At 31.3% G+C, this 21,219-nt stretch overlaps 1 protein-coding gene across 4 annotated transcripts in view; it reads left to right on the top strand.

Annotated features, from left to right (window-relative positions):
• LOC126887501 (gamma-sarcoglycan) overlaps positions 1 to 21,219 on the top strand; it is a 762,843-nt gene that overhangs the window by 617,083 nt on the left and 124,541 nt on the right. For all 4 annotated transcript variants that reach the window (XM_050655124.1, XM_050655123.1, XM_050655122.1 and 1 more), the window contains one exon: positions 14,116 to 14,162. In XM_050655124.1, the coding sequence (XP_050511081.1) occupies positions 14,116 to 14,162 (47 nt within the window). The remainder of the gene's footprint in view (positions 1 to 14,115; positions 14,163 to 21,219) is intronic.

The raw sequence follows: 21,219 nt of genomic DNA, 5'->3' as shown, positions 1-21,219 counted from the left end.
TATAAATATTACATGTACTTGCGTGGGCCAATTTCTTTTGTGACACGATGACAGAAAAATACAGCGTGTTTTATACAGCCTGTTCGTTCATGGGTAATCTTTAATTTTTCCTACTGTACATGTGTGTATAGAAAATCAGAAAAATACGGGATCATTTTCACTCTATAGCACGGCAGTGTGGACAGAATATATTCACAGGATGACTGAATATCTTCACAAAGCAACAAGATGAGTCGTCATTAGATTATCTGAGAGAATGTCCTTTTGCCACAACTCAAAAAGCTAGCGAAGAGACAGTTTTTCCGGGCAGGATATACACTGCGCCTAACAGAATTAAAGCAAATGAAATTGATAAAATGTGAAACAGCAAAGAAACCTTTTCTGACTGAGCATCACAAGAGGAGACGGGTTGCATTTTGTAATGAACTCATATAGGTACACTGAAGGTAACTTTTGATATAACGTTGCATTTTCCGGTGGTATTTTCAGAAAGTGGTAGACTCACTCAAACAAAGCAGCTAAAACAATTTTTAAGACTTTTGTAATCATTAAAAAAAAAGATGATCTATTGACGACTACTATTACTATTAACAATATTAAGTCTTCATTATAATATTAAAATAAACTTAAAAAAGCAAAATCCGTGTTCGTTACAAACCATCCAAAAGACAACGAGGCATTCAATATTAATAATATCGAGATAGAAAGGGCAGGCAAATACAAATAACTAGGAACATTGGTTAGTCAAAACGCAGAACAAACACAAGAGAGTAAAAGCCCTATAGAAACAGCAAGGGCAACATTTGTGAAAATTAAACATCTATTTTGTAGTAGAGACCTAAAAATGGCTCTAAGGATAAGGTTGTTGCGCTGTTACGTTTTTACAACTTTGCTCTACGGATCTGAGGCCTGGACATTGAAACAATAATTAGAGACTAAGAAATTGGAAGATTTTGAGCATTGGTATTTTCTATTTTATCCTTTAGTGTCTCCTTCTCATTCATTAGACCTCTAATTCGTTAATTTCTCACTTTATTCATTAGTACTAATCTGCAGCTTATTCTTCAAAACATCATTTCCATTGCACTTGTTCTGCGTTTAATTCTTTTATTTGTCACCTACGTCTCTGAGCCATATATAGTAAGCAGCTTTCCACTGTTGTCTTAAGAGGATGGGTACGTATTTCCGTATATTCAAATGGGGATTCATTTTTTTCGAATCCTGAGAAAACTAATAACTATTTTTGAAAAATTTAAACGCAGAATGAAAGATTACGTTATTAGCGAGGGCCGAAAGTCCCTGAGAACTTCTATAATGTTTATTTTAATAAGTTACAGGGGTGAAAAACTAAGAGAAAATTTAGTGTGATATTTAATTTAAAATATCTCATTCAAAATAAACTTTTTATTTATTCTAAAGAACTTTCTGCCCTCGGTAATAATATAATCTTTCATTCTGCGTTTAAACTTTTCAAAAATATTAATTGAGTTTTTCAGGATTCGAAAAAAATGAACACAATGTCCGTGGTAATATTTCCAAATCTATCTTTGTCATACAACTTACTCAGATATTGTCAGCATACTGTCAGTCAGACAGTGACAATCAGTGACAATTTTAAATATTTGACATGGCATCGGGAATATTTGGAGTTGTTGATTAAATAATATTGATATATAGTGTATTTGATAAATAATTGATTTAAGACGTGAACTTAATAAAAAGTTTATTTTTTGTGTATTATTTGTAGAAGACCCAAGCAGAGAATAAATCAGGATAATATATTCTGTGATCCAAGAATTTTGTTGTTAAAAATGTTCAAAATTATAAGCGTTCCATAGTAACAATATATTATTAAAAAATCACTTTTCTTTGAGTATTAGTTTTTGTTGTACATATAAATTATTACAATCACTGAATACATAGTTAGTGAAAAAATTATGACATTTATTAACTGAATTCATAATTTGCAATTATAAAAATAACAGTTATTCAAGAACATTCAAAAGCCATCTCTTTAAATTAATTTTACTACACGTAATTTGCCGTGTAAAGACAGAAAAAGTAGGGATACTCGTAAAATATTTGCGAATTATGTACCGATGGCCTTAAAGATTATTTGTATAAAGACTCCACGAGGACAATTATTTTCCTGTAGCTGGCTGTATACCATTAATCACAAAAAATTTATCAAAATCCTTTATAAAAGGTATATATTTATTAAAGTCTTTTAAAGGGCTACATCGAAGTCACAGAACGTTTTCGATTGAAAATATCATCATCAGTGCTTCTACCTAATATATTGTCGGTCCATACAATCGTGTATAATAATTGCCGGGTTCTTCTTTTCCTTTTTTATTTTATTTATTTTATTTGAGTTTGTTTCCAAGTATTTACATTAATTTGTATGTTTTGTGAAGTTGTCATTTATCTCCAGGACTTCTGCAGTGATGCCAATGCGCAATGCGCATGTATTGCATTTTATCATGGTATTTATGTTAATACACCAATTATGTTAAACCGACAATAAGTGTATTATTTTCAAAAAATTGATAGTGTCTTAAAATTATTTATTAAAATCAGCTAAGTACTTTCGACAATAGAACATGCCATCATCAGAGCTTCGTCCCACAGGTTATAAATGCCTAAAAGAAGAGTAACAATTATAGAAATACAACATATTAAAACCTTTTAAAAATTGGATACAAGGCTATGCCTCTGATATAGGGTGAAAAACCCTTTTAAATATTAAAATCTTTCACATCTGCTGTGATTAGACTACAATGGCTGCCACATAGTTACGGAATCACCTGTTACACTAGCATTTTATGTTCAATTAAATACACCAATTGACTATATTCTTTCAAAAAAGTGGTGTGAGTGTCATTCATCTTTAGAAATGCAACTTTAAAATGATTGTAAAAATAGAACCGCATAAATAAATTGTTTTTGTGAAATCATAAACAGATTTAATGCGGCTAATTTTTGATTGCAAAGTAAAGTGTATTGAAAGAACCAATTTTTGGAAACTTGCCAGCAATACAATAACCGTGATAATTTTCAAAATCTAAGAATAGATAAATATAACAGCCGGTAACAGTTTATTACTCATAAGATAAATCATATAAAGCTGTTCTAAGTGAGTAAGTCAATCATAAACTATAAAATTTAAGCAGTACATAAAAATTTACTACCCATATAATAATAAACCTACTAGTTTTCAAGTAAACATTCTTAAAATGAATACAATAAAGAAAAAATGTTTGATGTTACTTGATGGAAGTTCATTTTATCTAAAAATAAAACAGTGAAAACTTTTGTTTTCAATATTGCTACAAAATTTATTCTCACTACAGCTGTTTCGCCAGTGTGCCCTTCTCATGTGATGTACTATGTTACTATGTCCGTGGAGGAGTATTGGCCAAGTGACACTTAAGTTGGTCATTTAGAATTAATATGTATTTTTAAAAAACGAGGCGGACAAGAATTACAACGGAAAATATACGAGCCAATAACAAGGATTTGGGAAGAAGAAAGAATGCCCGAAGAATGGAAAACTGGATATATATTTCCGATTCTAAAAAACGGGACACTACAAAATGCAACAAGTATAGAGGAGGAACACTGTTACACAGTTGCTACAAAATATTGACAGCACTAATCAGACAAAAACTCTCAAAATACATTGAAACTAAAGTAGGAGACTACCAGCACGGATTTAGAGAGGGAAGGTCAACAATAAACGCAGTTCACATAATCACACAGTCAATTGAAAAATGTTACGAACATGATATCGACTTACACATCCTCTTCATAGATTTAAAGCAAGCCTTTGACAGCTTAACAAGACCGGACCTAATAGAAGACATGAAAAACCTAGATATACCAATGAAACTTATAAAACTTACCAAAATGACAATGGAAGGATCGACTGCAGCTATAGTTACAGATAACGATATCACCAAAAATATGGAAGTAGCAAGTGGAGTACGACAGGATGACTCTCTATCAACGTCATTATTTAATGTCTCAATAGATGGAACAATAAGAGGTACAAAAATATAAGGTACAATTATAGCATCGACGTCGCAACTTGTGGCGTATACTGACGACGTAGCATTAATTAGCAGAAACCTGAACAGTTTAAAGGAAGAATTTACGAACTTGTGAAAGGAAGCATGCAAAAGGGGTTTAGAAATAAATCAAAACCAAACAAAATACCTAATATGCTCTAGAAAAAATCCAGTTAATGTGACAAGTTTAAATATTGGTCAATATGAGTTTGAAAAGGTAGAACACTTTAAATATCTTGGAGTCTCAGTTAATGGAACTAATGACAGAAGCATCGTAATCAGTGAAATAATCCAGGCAGGAAGCAGAGCCTACTGGAAATACAATAACTTCCTCAAAGATAAGAAGCTTACTCAGAATACTAAACAGAAAATTTACAAAGCAGCAATTAGACCAGTAATCACATATGGTGCTGAATTAATGTGTCTGACCCAGAAAGAGAAAGAAAAATTAAGGATCCTAGAGAGGAAAATTATTCGGAGGATAGCAGGCCCACTAAACTTAGGTAATAATGAATTTAGAAAACTCATGAACCACGAAGTAAGAGGACTTCTGAAAGGAGAAGACATCGTCATGTTTATCAAGGCACAGAGACTTAGGTGGATGGGACCTATAGAAAGGAGAAATCCAGAAGCCGTCATCAAGAAAATTACCAAATAGAGACCTATATCAGGCACACCACGAGGAAGACCCAAAACTAGATGGGAGAACCAGATATGTAGTCGAGGACCTTAAGAAGATGGGAGTCAGAGAATGGGTAACCATAAGCAAAAACAGGAACGAACGAAGAAAAATTGTAGAAGATGCCAAGTCACACAACCAATTGTAAAACCAAAATGTTAATGCGGATTGATTCACCGCGACAAACGAATCGGAAGGGCTCAAAGAGGGCGGCAATCACTCCTCTAGGAGTGTGTTTTTGTGGATGCCATGATGATGTATTTTTTAATTTATTAATTTCCATAGATTCTAATTAAGATAGCTTAAGGTCTTTATTTTGAATATGGAGAATTTGAAATTCATCATTAAAAGACTATTATGATTTATAAGGTGTGTGCTTACATAAAATCTTTTTTCTATTACTAAATGCTCTTTTTGTGTCCTGCTATGTGTTTGTCAAAGTTTTTGCTAGTTTGATCGATGTAAGTCCGCCTTCAAAGCCACCACATGTCAGTTTCTCTACACCACTCTGTGATTTCTTTTTCTTTTGCTTGTTATTGTTCTTAAAGTATTTGCCAAAGTGGTTGTTTGTTATGAAAGCTGGTGTTATTCCTTTCTTTTATGCATTTGGCTATTTCTGTTAATATATTGCCTATATATTATGTAATAGAGCGGAAGATATTGAGTTTTTTATGTAGGTAGTCGTGGGAGACCAATTTCAGGGCTTTTTTATGCAGTTTGGTTTGTTGGTTGTACCAGTTGTTTACTACTACTTGCTTAATGATGTTTAATTCTATCTTGAAGTTATTTTTTGACATGGAAATTTCTGTCAATTTGTGTTATATGCTATGAATGGTAGGCTGCTAATATAAGAGATCTATAGGATAGGCTGATGAATTGTATATAAATAGTTGTGTCACTACGAATAGGTTTATAAACTATGATTTCGCAAAATGATTTACCAATATAATCTATTGGAGCAATTATATTATTTGTTGTATTTTACCAAATTTTATAAATTATCAGTGTTGACATTGTCTACACTAAAAAATAACTGAAACATTTCTATAGCTTTGATAAACCCAGATAGACTTATTTATAGAAAAGGGTTTTATTAAATTTAACTTTGAAATCATCTCACTTTTAACAAAATTATGAAACAGTTCATTTATAGAATTAATAGTAATATTTTACACCAAATTTTTAAGCCAGTGAACTAATTTCTGCATTGTTTTTGTAAATTTTTGTTCGTTTTTCATTAAAAATGTAATGTTAATATTGCACGGATCTCAAATGAAACAACCGTGTTGCAGGTATTTGCTTTTACACCGAAATATGTAAATAGGATTTTCTACAAAATATTTACATATTAATATGACAGTGCACCCGCAATATTGTGTGTTCCATGTTTGGCTTTTTTAATATTAGGTCTCGATTCGTATTGCTTTAATACTAAAATCTTATATAGAAATCCTCATTTTTATTGCAGATTTGGATTCTGTATCCAGAACCATAAAAATTTCCATCCCATCCCCACTCACCTCAGGGTTATCTTTGTAGTTAAGAGAAATAAGGAAAAATATCCTGTTGGTGACACAACCCCCTATAGGCCAAAACCAAATTTTTTGAGTAGTATAGACATTTATAATAATAACTTATATGTTTCCTGCAGCCGATTTTGATGATATACATAGTTATAAACAAATGAAGATCAAAAAACGGTAAATTTTCGCTCTTTTTGTCTATTACCACAAAGTTAAGCATTTTAAACAAATTTGAGAGTAAGAAACTCATAAATCGTATAAAAAACTTCAATACGGCGTTCGCTGAATACGTCTATCCGTATTGGTTGCTTAGAAAATTGCAAAATAATTAATAAATTTTGAGTTTTTATAAATATTCATAACTTATGTCAAAATTAACTTAGAACCTTCTTATTAGACAAAATGCTGAGACTTCTGGTGCTTAAATCATACCCTAAATTTTAAAGCAATTGGTCAAATAGTTTTCAAAAGTTATTTAATTTGTTTATCACAAATTATTTTTTTATGCAACACTATAAGTCAGAAAATGATGAAGTTACAGTGATACTTTGAAAAGTTTATGAAAGAAGAAAATGTACACTATTAATTTAATTGATAAAAAATAACAAAAAATAATTCTAAATATTGCAAAAATTATTTTGCAAGAACATGTGAAATAAAAATGAGGGGGGGGGGGGAACTTCGTCCCTAATTGTTCTAGGACAATTATTTTTCCTTCTAAATGTGTATAAAAATTTAGTCTTTCTAAATATGAAAAACTAATTTTTCTACCGGTAGCGGTTAGAAAGTTATTATAATTGTTTTTAAGAAAGCAAAAAATCGACATATTTTTGCAAAATAATTTTACACTGTTTAAAATTACTTTTTGTCATTTTTTTTAATTAAGTTAATACTATAAATGTTCTTCTTTCATAAACTATCCGAAGTATTACTGTAACCTCATTATTTTCTGACTTATAGTGTTGCAAAAAAAATAATTTGGGAAAAACAAATTAAATAACTTTTAAACTATTTGACCAATTGCTTTCAAATTTAGGTTGTGATTTAAGTATTAGAAGTCTCTGCATTCCGTGTGATAAAAAGGTTCTAAGTTAATTTTTATATAAGTTATGAATATTTATAAAAACTCAAAATTTATGATTTATTTTGCAATTTTCTAAGCAACGAATAAGGATAGACATATTCAGCGAACGTCATATTGAAGTTTTTTTATACTGTTTATAAGTTTCTTACTCTCAAATTTGTTTAAAATGCCTAACTTTTTGGTAATAGACGAATAAAGCGAAAATTTACCTTTTTTTTGATCTTAATTTGTTTATAACTATGTATATCATCAAAATCGGCTGCAGGAAACATATGTTATTATTATAGATGTCTATACTACTCAACAAATTTGGTTTCGGTCTGGAGGGGGATGTGTCACGAGAAAAATCTTATTTCTCTGGACTATTAATTAAGAAAAGTTACTAGTACATTTTAGAAGACCAAAAATAAGCATGTTTTCAAGTTTTTTTTTCTCAGAACCTTTATTAAAAATGAACATAAATCTTTTTACATATTAATATCTAACTCTTAGAGAATACAAAAAATATATCTTTTTTCATTTATGAACGTACACTATTATTGTAGAAGGCGCCAAAGTCGAGGCACCAAAAAAAGTAATTCCAATGGCGGACAGTTAATCTCAAGATTGGGATCTCTGAAATAAAAAAATCGTACGGCATTTGAAAAAGAAAGGTTTTTTACGTGACAATTTACCACCGCTAGTGAAAAATTCCGCAAAAAAATATTTTACGGAAATTTGAAAAATATATGTGAAAAAATCGCCAGTTTTTCATTGTTAAAAAATATTAATTTTTTATTTTTTGCCCAAATTGTGATAAATTGTCACGTAAGGAACCTACCTTTTTCAAATGCAGTACGATTTTTTTGTCAGATATCCCAATCCTGAGATTAACCGTCCGCCATCATTTTTGGAGGTCTCGACTTTTGCGCCCTCTACAATATTAGTGCACGTGCATAAATGAAAAAAGTGTTCATTTTTAATAAAGATTCTGAGAAAAAAATTCTTGAAATAAATAATTATTTATCTACTCTATGTCATATTATGTTTTTAGTTTGTGAAAACTGTCATTATAGATAGCAGTGCGTGAAGGATTTAAAGTGTGCGTGAAGTAACAATGTATTTTAAATGGGACTTACTTTTTCGCACTGTTTTTAACTTTCGCGTTGTCATGGTGATGACAATATGAGCAATGAATTACAACAAAACTTTTGACAGTTTTGTGGTTTAAAAATAGTTAGAATTTTTAAATGTCAAAGTTCTAAAAATTTTAGAATAAAAATGAATTCCAGTGACGAAAAGTTACAGCTTTTTTTATTTGTTTATCATAGATAAAATATTGTATGAAACTCTGCGTGAAGTACTTTTTGCGAACTTACGCAATTTATATACTCGCTCCGTTGTCTCTCGTGTCCTAAAAATCGCGTGCGTTCGCAAAAAGCATACTTCACGAACTGTTTCATAAATAACTATTTTGGTCTTCTAAAGTGTACTAGTACCTTAAAAAAATTAAACTAATTAAAATTATCTATATTTTGTAATGCAATTTGGCTTTAAAAAATACCTTGACTTTAAAAAGATAAGATTTTTCTTTAACCACCATTCTCATCATTTTTTTACTTATTTATTCGCGAATACTTTTGCTTTCGATCTTCGCCGCAAGGTATAGCCTGGTTTTCTCTCCACCAAAAGAATAAAGAAATTGGCTTGGTAAATATTTAAGTACATTCAGGGTACGTAAATAACGTATAAGGTTTCCACGGGTTGCAGGATTTTGCTCGCCAGCGCAAATCTGATATCCTGTTTAAGATTAAAATACAAGCGTTTAAATGCCCGAGTACCTATTGAGGATTTATCGCTATTATGAAGTGTATGTACAGAAGACTGATATATACATACAGAGCGCTGGGATAAGTGTTACCCCCCACCTCCATATTAACTTATTAATTTTTAGCACATAAGAAAACCGCTCGGACAGGTCGATTTTTAAAATAATCATGCTATATTATAGCATCAATGTTTCGAACTTTACGCAATCCCTCTTCAGGTGACAGGCATAACTTTGATTTTTTTGAATGAGAAAGTACATCATGTGACACCTCATTTAATGTATATTACCTGTGCAAAATTTCGGTGCAATGCTCTTTTTTTGAATCCTGAGAAAACTAATAAATTTTTTTGAAAAATTTAAACGCAGAATTAATGATTACATTATTACCGAGGGCCTAAAGTCCCTAAAAACTTATATAATGTTTATTTTAATAAGTTATAGGGGTAAAAACGAAGAGAAAATTTAGTATGCTTTTTAATTTCAAATATACACTCACCGGCACAAAAAACGGGCACCCCAAAAAATGGATTTAAGTAATTTTCTAATATGTTATAGCCTCATTCTTTATCAATATCGCTGTAATAATACTGTTGCTAGACAGATACATTGCCATTGTATACAGGGTGTACGAATCAAACTGTGTTTTTTTCTCAAATTTTGGAACACCCTGTGGAATGTTCTAGCTTATATAAAATACTGGAATTAAAACCAAACTATAGCCTTAGGTTTTCTTAACATTCTGTTTTTTGATTCATTCGCTTATGTTGGATAATAAAGAAGTTAGGCACTTTAACAACTACCCCTGTTTTTCGTCAATACAGGGTGTTTTTAAATAAGTACGGCAAATTTTAAGGGGTAATTCTGCATGATAAAATAATGACAGTTTGCTTTATAAACGTATGCCCGCAAATGCTTCGTTTCCGATATAGGGGGTGTTGAAATTGTTCTTACAAACTGACGATTTATTTATTGCTCTAAAACTGTTTGTGATATACAAACGAAATTTGGTAGATTTTAAGAGGTAATTATTGCGCATTTTTTGGCATACAAGTAACAATTTTATATTCACCATTGGCGTGCATACGGGATATATCTTAAATGTTTATACCCGTATGCACGCCAATAGTGAATATAAAATTCTTATTTGTATTCCAAAAAATGCGCAATAACTAGCTCTTAAAATTTGCATGATTTGATGAATTTGCAAATTGCAAAATAAGTACTTTTCGAAGCTTTACCCATCGTAACTCGGCTTATACGCATGCAAATGAGCCTTATAAGGTGTCCTTTTAAAGCTTAATTAAGAGGCTTCCAAACAAAGTTTGTTAAATTATTTGATCTTCATTTGTTTTAAAGTTATACCCGTTTGAAGTTATAATGTTCTTAAAAAAATTGTACATTGATTTGTTCATAAAGGTTTCAAGCAAACTTGACCTATAAACATTTATACTTTAATTAACAATAATGATAAAACAACTCAAAAGGAATAATTTGAGCTTACGAAAATGTTCGTAAGTTTATTTTTGGCTAAGATGTCGATATTTTAAAGGCGCGCTATGAGGCGCAAGATTGGCTCACAGTCAAGTAAGTATGTATTCTTCGACGCTTTATCGATCGTAACTCGGCTTCTACGCATGAAAATGAGCCAATATGTGATATACATATAAAAATGGATCGAGCTCTTTTGCAGCATCATCACTGCATATAAAACGAGCATTTATGATGTGGCGGCATACACACAATTGACGGGACTTGATGATGCTGCAAAAGAACTAGATCCACTTTATATGGATATCATATAGATAATTAGAGTCTAAAGCCTCAAAAAGTTTTAGTTTTACTGCCTACAAGAACAGACTTGTACTACCATGTAACTGTTAAATTTTCGCTAAGAAGTTATGCAGATGTAAAAAAGCTGATATTCCCTGTATATCTCTATGCAGATTTGCAGATGCATGAAACAAATGTTGGTAAAAATAGTATTAATAAATAATGTCAACTTACTTTTTAGTTATACTTCTGAAATATTAGTTTTTAATGTTTTTTTCTCATTTAGTGCAAAAAATAGAAGACAATGTAAATAGAATGAAAGGTGATCCGAGGTACAGTATTATCATTTAATTATAAGAATTATATGATAAAATTTTATTAGGATCTTCAAAAATGAAAAATGAAGATAACGTATCTATACATAGAAATTATAATTTGCATCGAGAAGTTAGCGCGTGAACCTTTACGCGGTGAGCCGATCTTGCGCCTCATAGCGCGTCATTAAAATATCGACATCTTGGCCAAAAATAAACTTATGAACATTTTCATAACATCAAATTGTTCCTTTTGAGTTTTTCTATCATTATTGTTTATTAAAGTATAAATGTTTGTAGTTCAAATTTGCTTGAAACCCTTATAAACAAATGAATATACAATATTTTTAAGAAAATTGTAACTTCAAACAGGTATAACTTTAAAACAAATGAAGATCAAGTAATTTAACAAACTTTGTTTGGAAGCCTGTTAATTAAGCTTTAAAATGACACCTTATAAGACTTATTTGCATGCGTAGAAGCCGAGTTACGGTCTATAAAGCTTCGAAAAATACTTATTTTGCAATTTGCAATTTGCATTGTGCACTAATTTTACAATATCTTGAGTTCTAATTGTTAGATTTAAGTTTAGTAAACGGTTTTTTCTTCGTTTTTTATTAAGGAACAAATTTTATTTGAAACATTTTTTTTATCTCTTTTAGTTTATGAGCCAGAGCCTTATAAAGAATTTATAAACAATTGAATTGTTTATAACAATTTTTTGACCACTCGGATCGAAATCCCCCCTCGAAATTCGTAATCGGCAGCCAAAAATCCATAAGAAACCGTTGAGTTTGTCCATCAGAATTGAATATGACACGGTGACCCCTCTGGTGCCTAGACTATATTCATTAGTAATTGAATGACCTCAGCAGTTAAAAAAGTAATTTTTTTGCAAAAATGACCCCTTTTTAATTATTTAAACAATGATCCCCTTGTATGATTTGGATACTTTTTTGAAAATATCTTTTGTACCCACCTAAACTTTGATATAAAATTTGTTTCAACCTGTACGAATTTACATTTTGATTTACATGTAGTGTAATTTTATTTTACTAGACTACAAGAGAAGAGAGAAGAAGTAGAGGTAGACCACCTACACGATGGACAGACGACGTCAAAATAATTGCTGGGAATTGGTTGCAGAAAGCCCAAGATCGAAAAAACTAGAAGAAATTAGGGGAGGCCTATGTTCAACTTTGGACGTTGAAGGCTGGATGATGATGATGACGATCTACTTAAGAATCGCGGTTAATTCCGCAGAAAGAAGCCTCTTATAAAAAAGAATACAAGTTCATTAAATGAATGGAAGAGCAAACGGTAACAGACACAGATGAACGAGTTGTACTTGCTAACCTTCAGAATATGTCGAAACAGTTGTACAAGCCGTCGACTAATTCGAAATTGCAAAGTATGTTGAGGATAAACAAAACGGTCGATTTAAAATCATTTGTGAAAATGCATGCATGCATGAAGGTGATTAGCAAGAATGCCATGTCCAAAAAGGCGTATGTATTCAAGGAAGACGATTTGCGGAAGTTTTTCACAGATGCACAGGACATAACGTATTTATTTTTGAAGGTGGTAGCCATTTGCGGAATCTTTCAATCTTGCAGATGATTTGAATTATGCTGAGAAATACACGGGACATGCGTTTTGACGTACGTCCGCCTGTCCGTCACAATTATGGCGAACGGTGGCATGACAATACAGTACCTAGCCAAATTATTAGGCCAAGCAAAGAAAAATTTACTATATGAAGTTATTTCTCTCATGATTATGAATATTTGAAAAAATAGCGTTTTGTTCCTTTTTTGTGAATATGTATTAACTTTAAGATGCGTATCCATTAGTTTGCTGCTCCGCGCTCCCTGCAACTGCTCTAATTGATACGGCATGCGCTCCTCTACATATAAACCGCCACCGATTGGAGCGCCGGGGCGGAGCGCGCATTGTTGCATGGTCCAGGAGCGCCAACGTATCCACTATGTGGATCAGTAGTTGCAGATGCGCGGAGCGGCGAACCTCATGAGTACGCACCTTTATATGTAAAGAAGCGCATGCCGTATCGATTGGAATAGTTGCAGCGAGCGCGGAGCAGCGAACCTAATGGATACGCACCTTAAGAGTTAATATTCACAAAAAAGGAACAAAACAATATTTTTCAAATATATTCATAATCGTGAGAGAAATAACTTCATATAGTAAATTTTTACTTGGTTGGCCTAATAATTTGGCCAGGTACTGTAGATCAAGTCCAACGACAAGTAGAATGGAAATCGTCAGCTGTGGAAATTGGTTAGAGTACGAGAGTTTTGCCAATGAGAAGAATGTTTCAATCATTATTGGGAGTACCATTAATGGAAGTACAACCTTATTGGCTTCCAAGAATGTTTTTAGTATTAATTTGAACAGCATTTCCTCTGATTTAAAAAACGATAGCATAAATATTTCAAATAATACTAACCGTATTTTTCACATTCATTTAAAATATTAGGATGTTCAAATATTTGAATAAAGCTTTTGAAACGGTTGTTAGTAATATTTTATTCATATTTTAATAATTTGAATTTACAAGGTCTGTACACCTATCTGTTGAGATCAATATTTAAAACTGTTGATGTTGTCCTGGTAACTTTTAAACACGAGCGTTTTTGAAAGTTGATTTTAGACACGCTGAGGCATACTTTAAAAAATAAGCAAAGTGGGGGTAATGGCGTAAGTAACATAACATTAATTTATTATATATGTCTATCATATAGAATAATTTATAGAATACAGCGTGGAGGGTACGCAATTTCTATGAAATTAAGTGTATTTTCCGCAAAACTTGGTTTTTAATCTGATTTTATTTTGTTGTTACAGATATCGGGCACTCAAAATTATAAGAATACATTTAACAGTATAATCGGGTAAGTAATTTTTTCTAAATTATAAGTTAAATTGTAATTAAATATAATCTCCATATCTCCAAAATCCTCCATTGTCGAAAGAAATGAGTATATTCCATAATTTTGCACATCACTGTATAGACACATTTTAATATCAACATCAAAGACAATACCCCACACACCCTTATCAAAGTACAATTGCATGTCACTAATGTCTATTTCTAGTTTGCAATGGATTCTGGAATTTATTTTATAATTATTTAGAAGTCTTTTAGCGTATGTAACGTGTGACCAATTTTTCGATAGTATTTGCATTCTTTTGAATGTGCTCCCTTGATACAGTGATGTGATCCCTTGTAGGTACATAAACGTCGATTTTTAAAATATTTGAAGGATTGTTGCACTCATAAACAAAAAAAACAAGAATGTGTGTGTACTTTGTACGCACGTAAGAAGTTATATTTCTATTATATGATTATATGATTATAAACGAAATTAATATACTTTTTATTTATATTTTATTTAAATATTAAACTAATTTATACTTACTACTTCTCAAACATTTTTATTAAAACAGTGCCAAAAATTAAAATAATAAAAGAATAAAACACACACAAACACATTAAAAATGCCACAAATGATTTCTGAACATTAATTGTCGGAAAATTTTTTAACTAAATACGTATTTTCTGAAAATAAAATTATATAATAAATATACTTACAATCATAAAATGTATAAAAAAAAATAAAAAAATAAAAGTTTCTATTGGGATTCGAACCAACTTACCACGCGGCTGGTATTTGCGTTGTATTGGGGTTCACTCGCATTAAAAGCTCCGCCACAGAGACAGTTTGTCATTATGTGCGAAGATCGACTAACTAAACGAATTAAACTTTCGACATTTTTAACTTATGTAAATCAAATTATTTTGATTTTGAATTGAAATGATTTAGAATTGAAAAAATACAACAAAACATAGAGTAAGAAAACAATATATTAGGTGAATATTGATAGAAATTTTGATGGTAATCAAATTATGTAAATAAAAGTATTACATACTACTTATGTATTTTGTTAGGTTCAAATAGGTAGGTATCGGAGCCCGTATAACGACTAATAAATTTCGCAATCACTTGCATCGTACAAAGTGGCTATGTTCAAATATCATAACAAAATTTGATCAACTATTTATAAAACACTTACCAGTGTAAGATTCTTTAGCTTTGAATAAGCGAGATCTGCGGCACTCATACTAGTCACAGTTTGATGGGCTTTCACATTGGCATGCAACAATCATCTCTTCTATGTAAATAAGTCCAAAAATATAATATGAAAACTATTTAAAAAGGCAGTATAACCATTAACTAACTTTTTGTTTGTTGTTTCTCTTCCTACAAATTTTAAAACGCAACAACCATACATTATAACCAAACCACAGTCCCACAGCTGTGCCACAGCTGCCATATTGGATAATTTTTTTCATGTCATTTGAACATCCAATCAGAACAAAGTTATAATGCGCATGCGCCCGGTCGCTAGGTTTTACCATATAAAAATTCACCGTCATTACGCCCGTAAAGAAGTATAACTTCAAAAATCTGTTTTTAGGTGGATGTGAGAGGTGGCATTCGGATTTTTGCGGAGAAAGTTAGGTGATAACTTCGTTAGTAATAATTAACTTATGCTCCTTCTCAGATAGGCCCGGAACATTAATAAAAAAAATAAAATATTTAAAAATTTTGTTTTTTTTTTTCTACTTTCTTTGCTTATAACTTTAAAACGATTTATTTTGTAACAAAGTCGTGTAGGAATAAAACAAAGATGATTAAATTTTCTATTAGATACGATTGGTTAAAAATGTTTTAATTTAACACCCTTGCTGCAAAATAGCAATAAATATAAAATAAGGGAGCAAAACAAGCCTGTCTTTATTCAATGTTTTTCCATCACTTAGGTTACACTCGGAACCTTTCTAATTCGCTTAGAAAATTTTTATAATGTACTAAAACCCTCCACCAAATTTTATTAAAATTGACTTACTAGATTTTGCATAATAATTTTGCAATATAAACTTTTTTTCAAAAATTAAAATTTTTTAAAATATTGCACAACAAAAACTAGAACATACAAAGATTTGTCAATTTTTTTACATGTAAAGAAGTACTACACCTATCTAATACACTTTACAGAATTGAAATCGGATTATTTAAGCAGCCTCAGCAATGTTTTAAAATTATAAACAATTTTTTGGCTTATAAACAAATTAGTCCTGTCTCCAGGAGGGGGTGCTACGGGCTTCTTTATTTAGATGGACTTACCCAAGTTTTTTTTATATATTTTGACCCATACAACACGAATTTTTTGGGTAACAGTTGATCCGGATGTCGATAAGATTGTTGTACACAAAGAACTTGAGGAATTACATAACATCGATTTTTCGCAAAATAAAACATTTTTTTGTATTTCTTTGGTAATTTTAAGCAAAAAATGTTCTTACAAGTGTTTTCGTAGGATGCATAGTTTTCGTGATAAACGCGGTGAAACATTCAAAAAATCGAAAAATTGCAATTTTTGAACGAGAATAACTTTTGATTAAAAAATAAAATAGCAATTCTGGTGACAGCATTTGAAAGTTTAAGGGCCGGTTGTTCGAACGCTAATCAACATTGATCACTATCAGATACTTATTTACTGTCACAACTGTCAATGTCAACTTTATTTGGGTTGCCGAAAACATAATTATTGATGACAATTATTAAATTAGTTAATCAATTATGTTAATAATTGTTATGTTAATTGACTAACTAATCTCATAATTATAATTAACTATGTTTTCAGCAACCCAACCAAAGTTGACATTGACAGTTGTGACAGTAATTAAATATTTGATAGTGATCAATGATGATTAGCGTTCGAACAACCGGTCCTCAGTCAAATTATACCGGTTTTAATTATTTGCATTGCTAAAAATTAATTTATCTATTATTAAACAAAGCTATTTGTTTATAAGCCAAAAAATTGTTTATAATTTTAAAACATTTCTGAGGCCCCTTAAATAATCCCATTTTAATTCTGTAAAGTGTATTAGATAGGTAGAGCACCTCCTTATATATAAAAAAATTAGCCAACTTCTAAATGGTCTACTTTTTGTCCAGAAAGATTTTAAAAAATTTGAACTTTTTTAAAAACATTTTAATTGCAAATTTATTATGCAAAATCTATTAGGTCGATTTTAATGAAATTTGGTAGACCATTTAAGTAAGTTATACGAATTTTCTAAGCGAATTACTAAGGTTCTAAGTACCACCAAAGTGGTTAAGAAACATTGAATAACAATAGGCGTATTTTGCCCACTTATTTTGTATTTATTGCTATATTGCAGAAAAGATAATACCTTAAGACATTTTTATCAGTCGTATGTCATACAAAATTCAATTATCTTTATTTTATTTCTCTACGACTTTGTTGCAAAACGAACGGTTTTAAAGTTATAAGCAAAGAAAGCAGAAAAATTTTTTTTTCGAAATTTTTAAATATTTTAATTTTTTTATTAATGTTCCGGGCATATTTCAGAAGGAGCATAAGTCAGTTATTATTACTGAAGGTGTAACCTAACTTTATCTGGAAAAATCCGAATGCCACCTCTCACATCCAAAAATACACGATTTTTTGACAGATTACCCCTGGTCGACAATCAGAATTTACCTTTCAGTTTTGGTATTTCACTACAATAATTTTTTAGTAGTTTTAGTAGTAGTTTTTTAGTAGTAGTTTTTAGCAAAACTTTATTTTTAAGTTTCTCTTTGAGTGTGAGGTGTTTTCCGTTCGTAAGGCAGTAACATAGAATTCTTAAGGATGTATTTTTCCCCTTTCTGATATCACATATTCTGAATAATTCAGAAAAGACAGACTTTTTACAATACACCGTAGGCACACCCACGTTTTGCATAAAAAGTATACTACAAAGATAAACATTTCCGATTTTTGTGTGACTACAAAATGGCAATTAAATATGAATATTGTGAAAGCAAGATGGAAGAATATATTTTCTGCCCCAGTTGTTTATTTGATGAAGCTGACAAATGTGATCCAACTCTCAATATCAATTATTTAAAAATGGGTGAATCGATACTCTTTAAAGATGTATGAGTTTATTCAGGAATAAATTGATGTTGATAAATCAATTGTGGCTAAACACTGAATTTGTGTTAATTAAAGTCAACGTAATTTGTGTGTGTCTATATGAAATGTCATTAATGGAAACTCTCAGAGTTAAAGTATTTAATATTAGTAATGCATGTATGTATATGTTTATCTATAAAACATTTTACTAATATAAAAATATTACCAGAGAAGGGCAGTTCTCGCCAGTGGCGCACACCCACACCCCCTACACGCGACACTATATATACACGAAATTTTCGATTTTCTAAATCTGATATTGAGTTGAAAATTGGGGAACTCCCATATTAAAGCTCAGGAAAAGACTCACCCATTTATATATCAACCATCCATTTCAGTCCAAGGGTGTGGATTTTACGGCCCTTCTTATTTAGGGTATGTTTTTCGTTCTCGTCCCCAAAACTCCCAAAAACTTCGAAAATTTAAGTCCGACGTTTGCGGCTTCTAATAGTACTGATTATTACCTTTTTAACGCATGTCTAATTTTAAAAATCGGTTATACCATTCAAAAGTTACCGAGCTCAGAAATATGACTAAATTTCTAGTTCAAAAAGGGAAAATATTTGTTGATATGTATGTATGTATGTGTGTGGAAAAGTTAAACCGTTCTGAATTATTTTTTCTGTGATTGAAGAGGGGGTCAGGGCCGATTTAGAACCGGTGTGGTTTGTGACTTTTGACCACCTATAAACCAGCTATATATAGGACTTGGTAGGTACAAAACGGCATATTTTTTGGGGATATCTTCGGTTCAAGAAGAGACAAAACCGCAAATACACCAAATCAACAGCGTTGAGTTAAGCTTTCAAATGGTGTGTAAGCCGTTAGGATCAGACATACACACGGCTCAGTATAGCCGAAAAACTGAAAAACTAAACTTTGAAAATTTTGGTTTTTCGATAACTGTTCAAAATATCAACCTACGAATTGCGCCAATAACTGAGCGTTTGTAGAAAGACTCTATGGTGTATACCTCATATCTGGGAAAATTCGAATTTTTAATTTATAGGCTTCATAGGTATGAAAATCTATTATCTATGGGAAAAAACGGTTTTTCAAGCTCAATAATTCCTGTAATAGCTTCAGTTATTATACTTGATCTTGGATGCATTAGATACTACTTGTCAATACGTTTCAAACTCATGTTTAGTGATCAAAATCGGTTAGGCCATTTAGAAGTTATTAAGCTACAAGAGTATAATCCAATTAACGATGATTCCCGAAATGGTTTATGTAGTTGTATTGGTTCCGACGCTAAATTTGATCTGGCAACGGGCAATCCGAGTTTATTTACCGGCCATCCCAATATTTTTTTTTAATCTATTTCAAATAGAAAAAAAAATCTAATGTCCATTCAATGGACACTATTATCTGGAAGGTAATGCTACAAAGGCGACCATTTATAAAGCTTAACGTGTAATCGAGAAACATTGCATTCAACTTCATACATGTAATTTATAAATAACTTTGAAAAACTCCTGATACATGAATAAAAAACCGCTAAACGCTGTAAAAATGAGTGGCGCATACAATATTCCAGCTACAAAAGATGTGATATGAATATTACGTGGCGCGAAAATGTATTTTCATTTTAATGCAAAACAAAATCTGGTTTTATTTTAAAAGATTTTTCCATAACATTTGCTAAATTTGATGTAAACGCGCCACAAAAGAGTTTCAAGATTCAAACTGTATCAAAGTTACTCTTTTGCGGCGCGTTTTTCCAGCCAACAGGAAGATGCGACGGTCCATTCCATTGGCATTGGCATCGGCATGGAGAGGAAGGCAAAAGGAAACATTCGAGTAATGATTAGAAAGATTACGAGACGTACCTGAGAAGGTACGTCCTTGCGGATAGACAGAACGATAATGGTGGTGAGATGAATTTCTAACTGAGCTATTTAGTTAGGCGATCAAAAAAACTTTTAACAAAATAACGATACTTCTAATGGCACGTTAAATGAATTAGAAAAATAACTACAACTTACCACAGAGTGGGCTTTTGTCACTACTCAATAAACTTAGATTAACATCACCAAGCACCATGATAGTAAACTATGAAATGTCATGAAATCGTGGGTGTTTGGTTATTTATAGCTTCAGCGATTAATCGAAGAGAAAAGAAAGTATTGCATCGTCATAATTACATCCAAATTTTTTTAATTACCGGAAGGGAGTAAAAAATAATGTGTCGTCTAGGCAATAAAAACTATATACTTGAAGGAAAAGTGGTTATGGGGTGTATGTACCTATGCACATATGCAAGTTAACGATATAAAACTCAATGTGTATATTCTTCGGGCTCAGCTGTAGATCTATCGCTTTTTAGTGAAACACCAAATGCAAGTAGATAAGTTATTTATGTAAACTGACACTAGGTTCCCGGGAGGGGTTACTTTACTGATACGCTTCGTATGAAATTTAAACTGAGACTTCTATGATGATGATACATGTTGAATGTATAAGATGACTCGAAGGAATGTATTTAAAGGCACATCTTGCCTCGTTGAGTTGACTCTAGTGAATGATTCTAATGAATGCTCTCTCTTAGCTGCAGGATAAATTGGGTCATAGCCCACACGACTTTCAAACAAAAGTTTTTATTTAGTCAGCAAAATTAGTGTCAAATGCCAAAAATATTGTTTATGATTTGCAACAATTAAACAAAATTAGTAGCCCGCATATGTGTAAATATAATAACGAATTGGTTCATCTGATTTACGGGGTGATAAATATATACTGTTTAATATCGGATATGAATGATGAATATTTGAGATTAAACACAAGGCTGTATACAAATCGGACTAATATTTTTAAATATAAGGAAAATTTAATGCTACAACGATAACATATTTTATAAGATATTTTTGCCTCAAGAAAAGTATCAAAAGTCAC

Source organism: Diabrotica virgifera, chromosome 6, assembly GCF_917563875.1.
Source record: "Diabrotica virgifera virgifera chromosome 6, PGI_DIABVI_V3a".
NCBI classification, from domain to species: Eukaryota; Metazoa; Arthropoda; class Insecta; order Coleoptera; family Chrysomelidae; genus Diabrotica; species Diabrotica virgifera.
The sequence above is the reverse complement of the archived record's forward strand: the minus strand, read 5'-3'. Positions and strand labels throughout refer to the sequence as shown.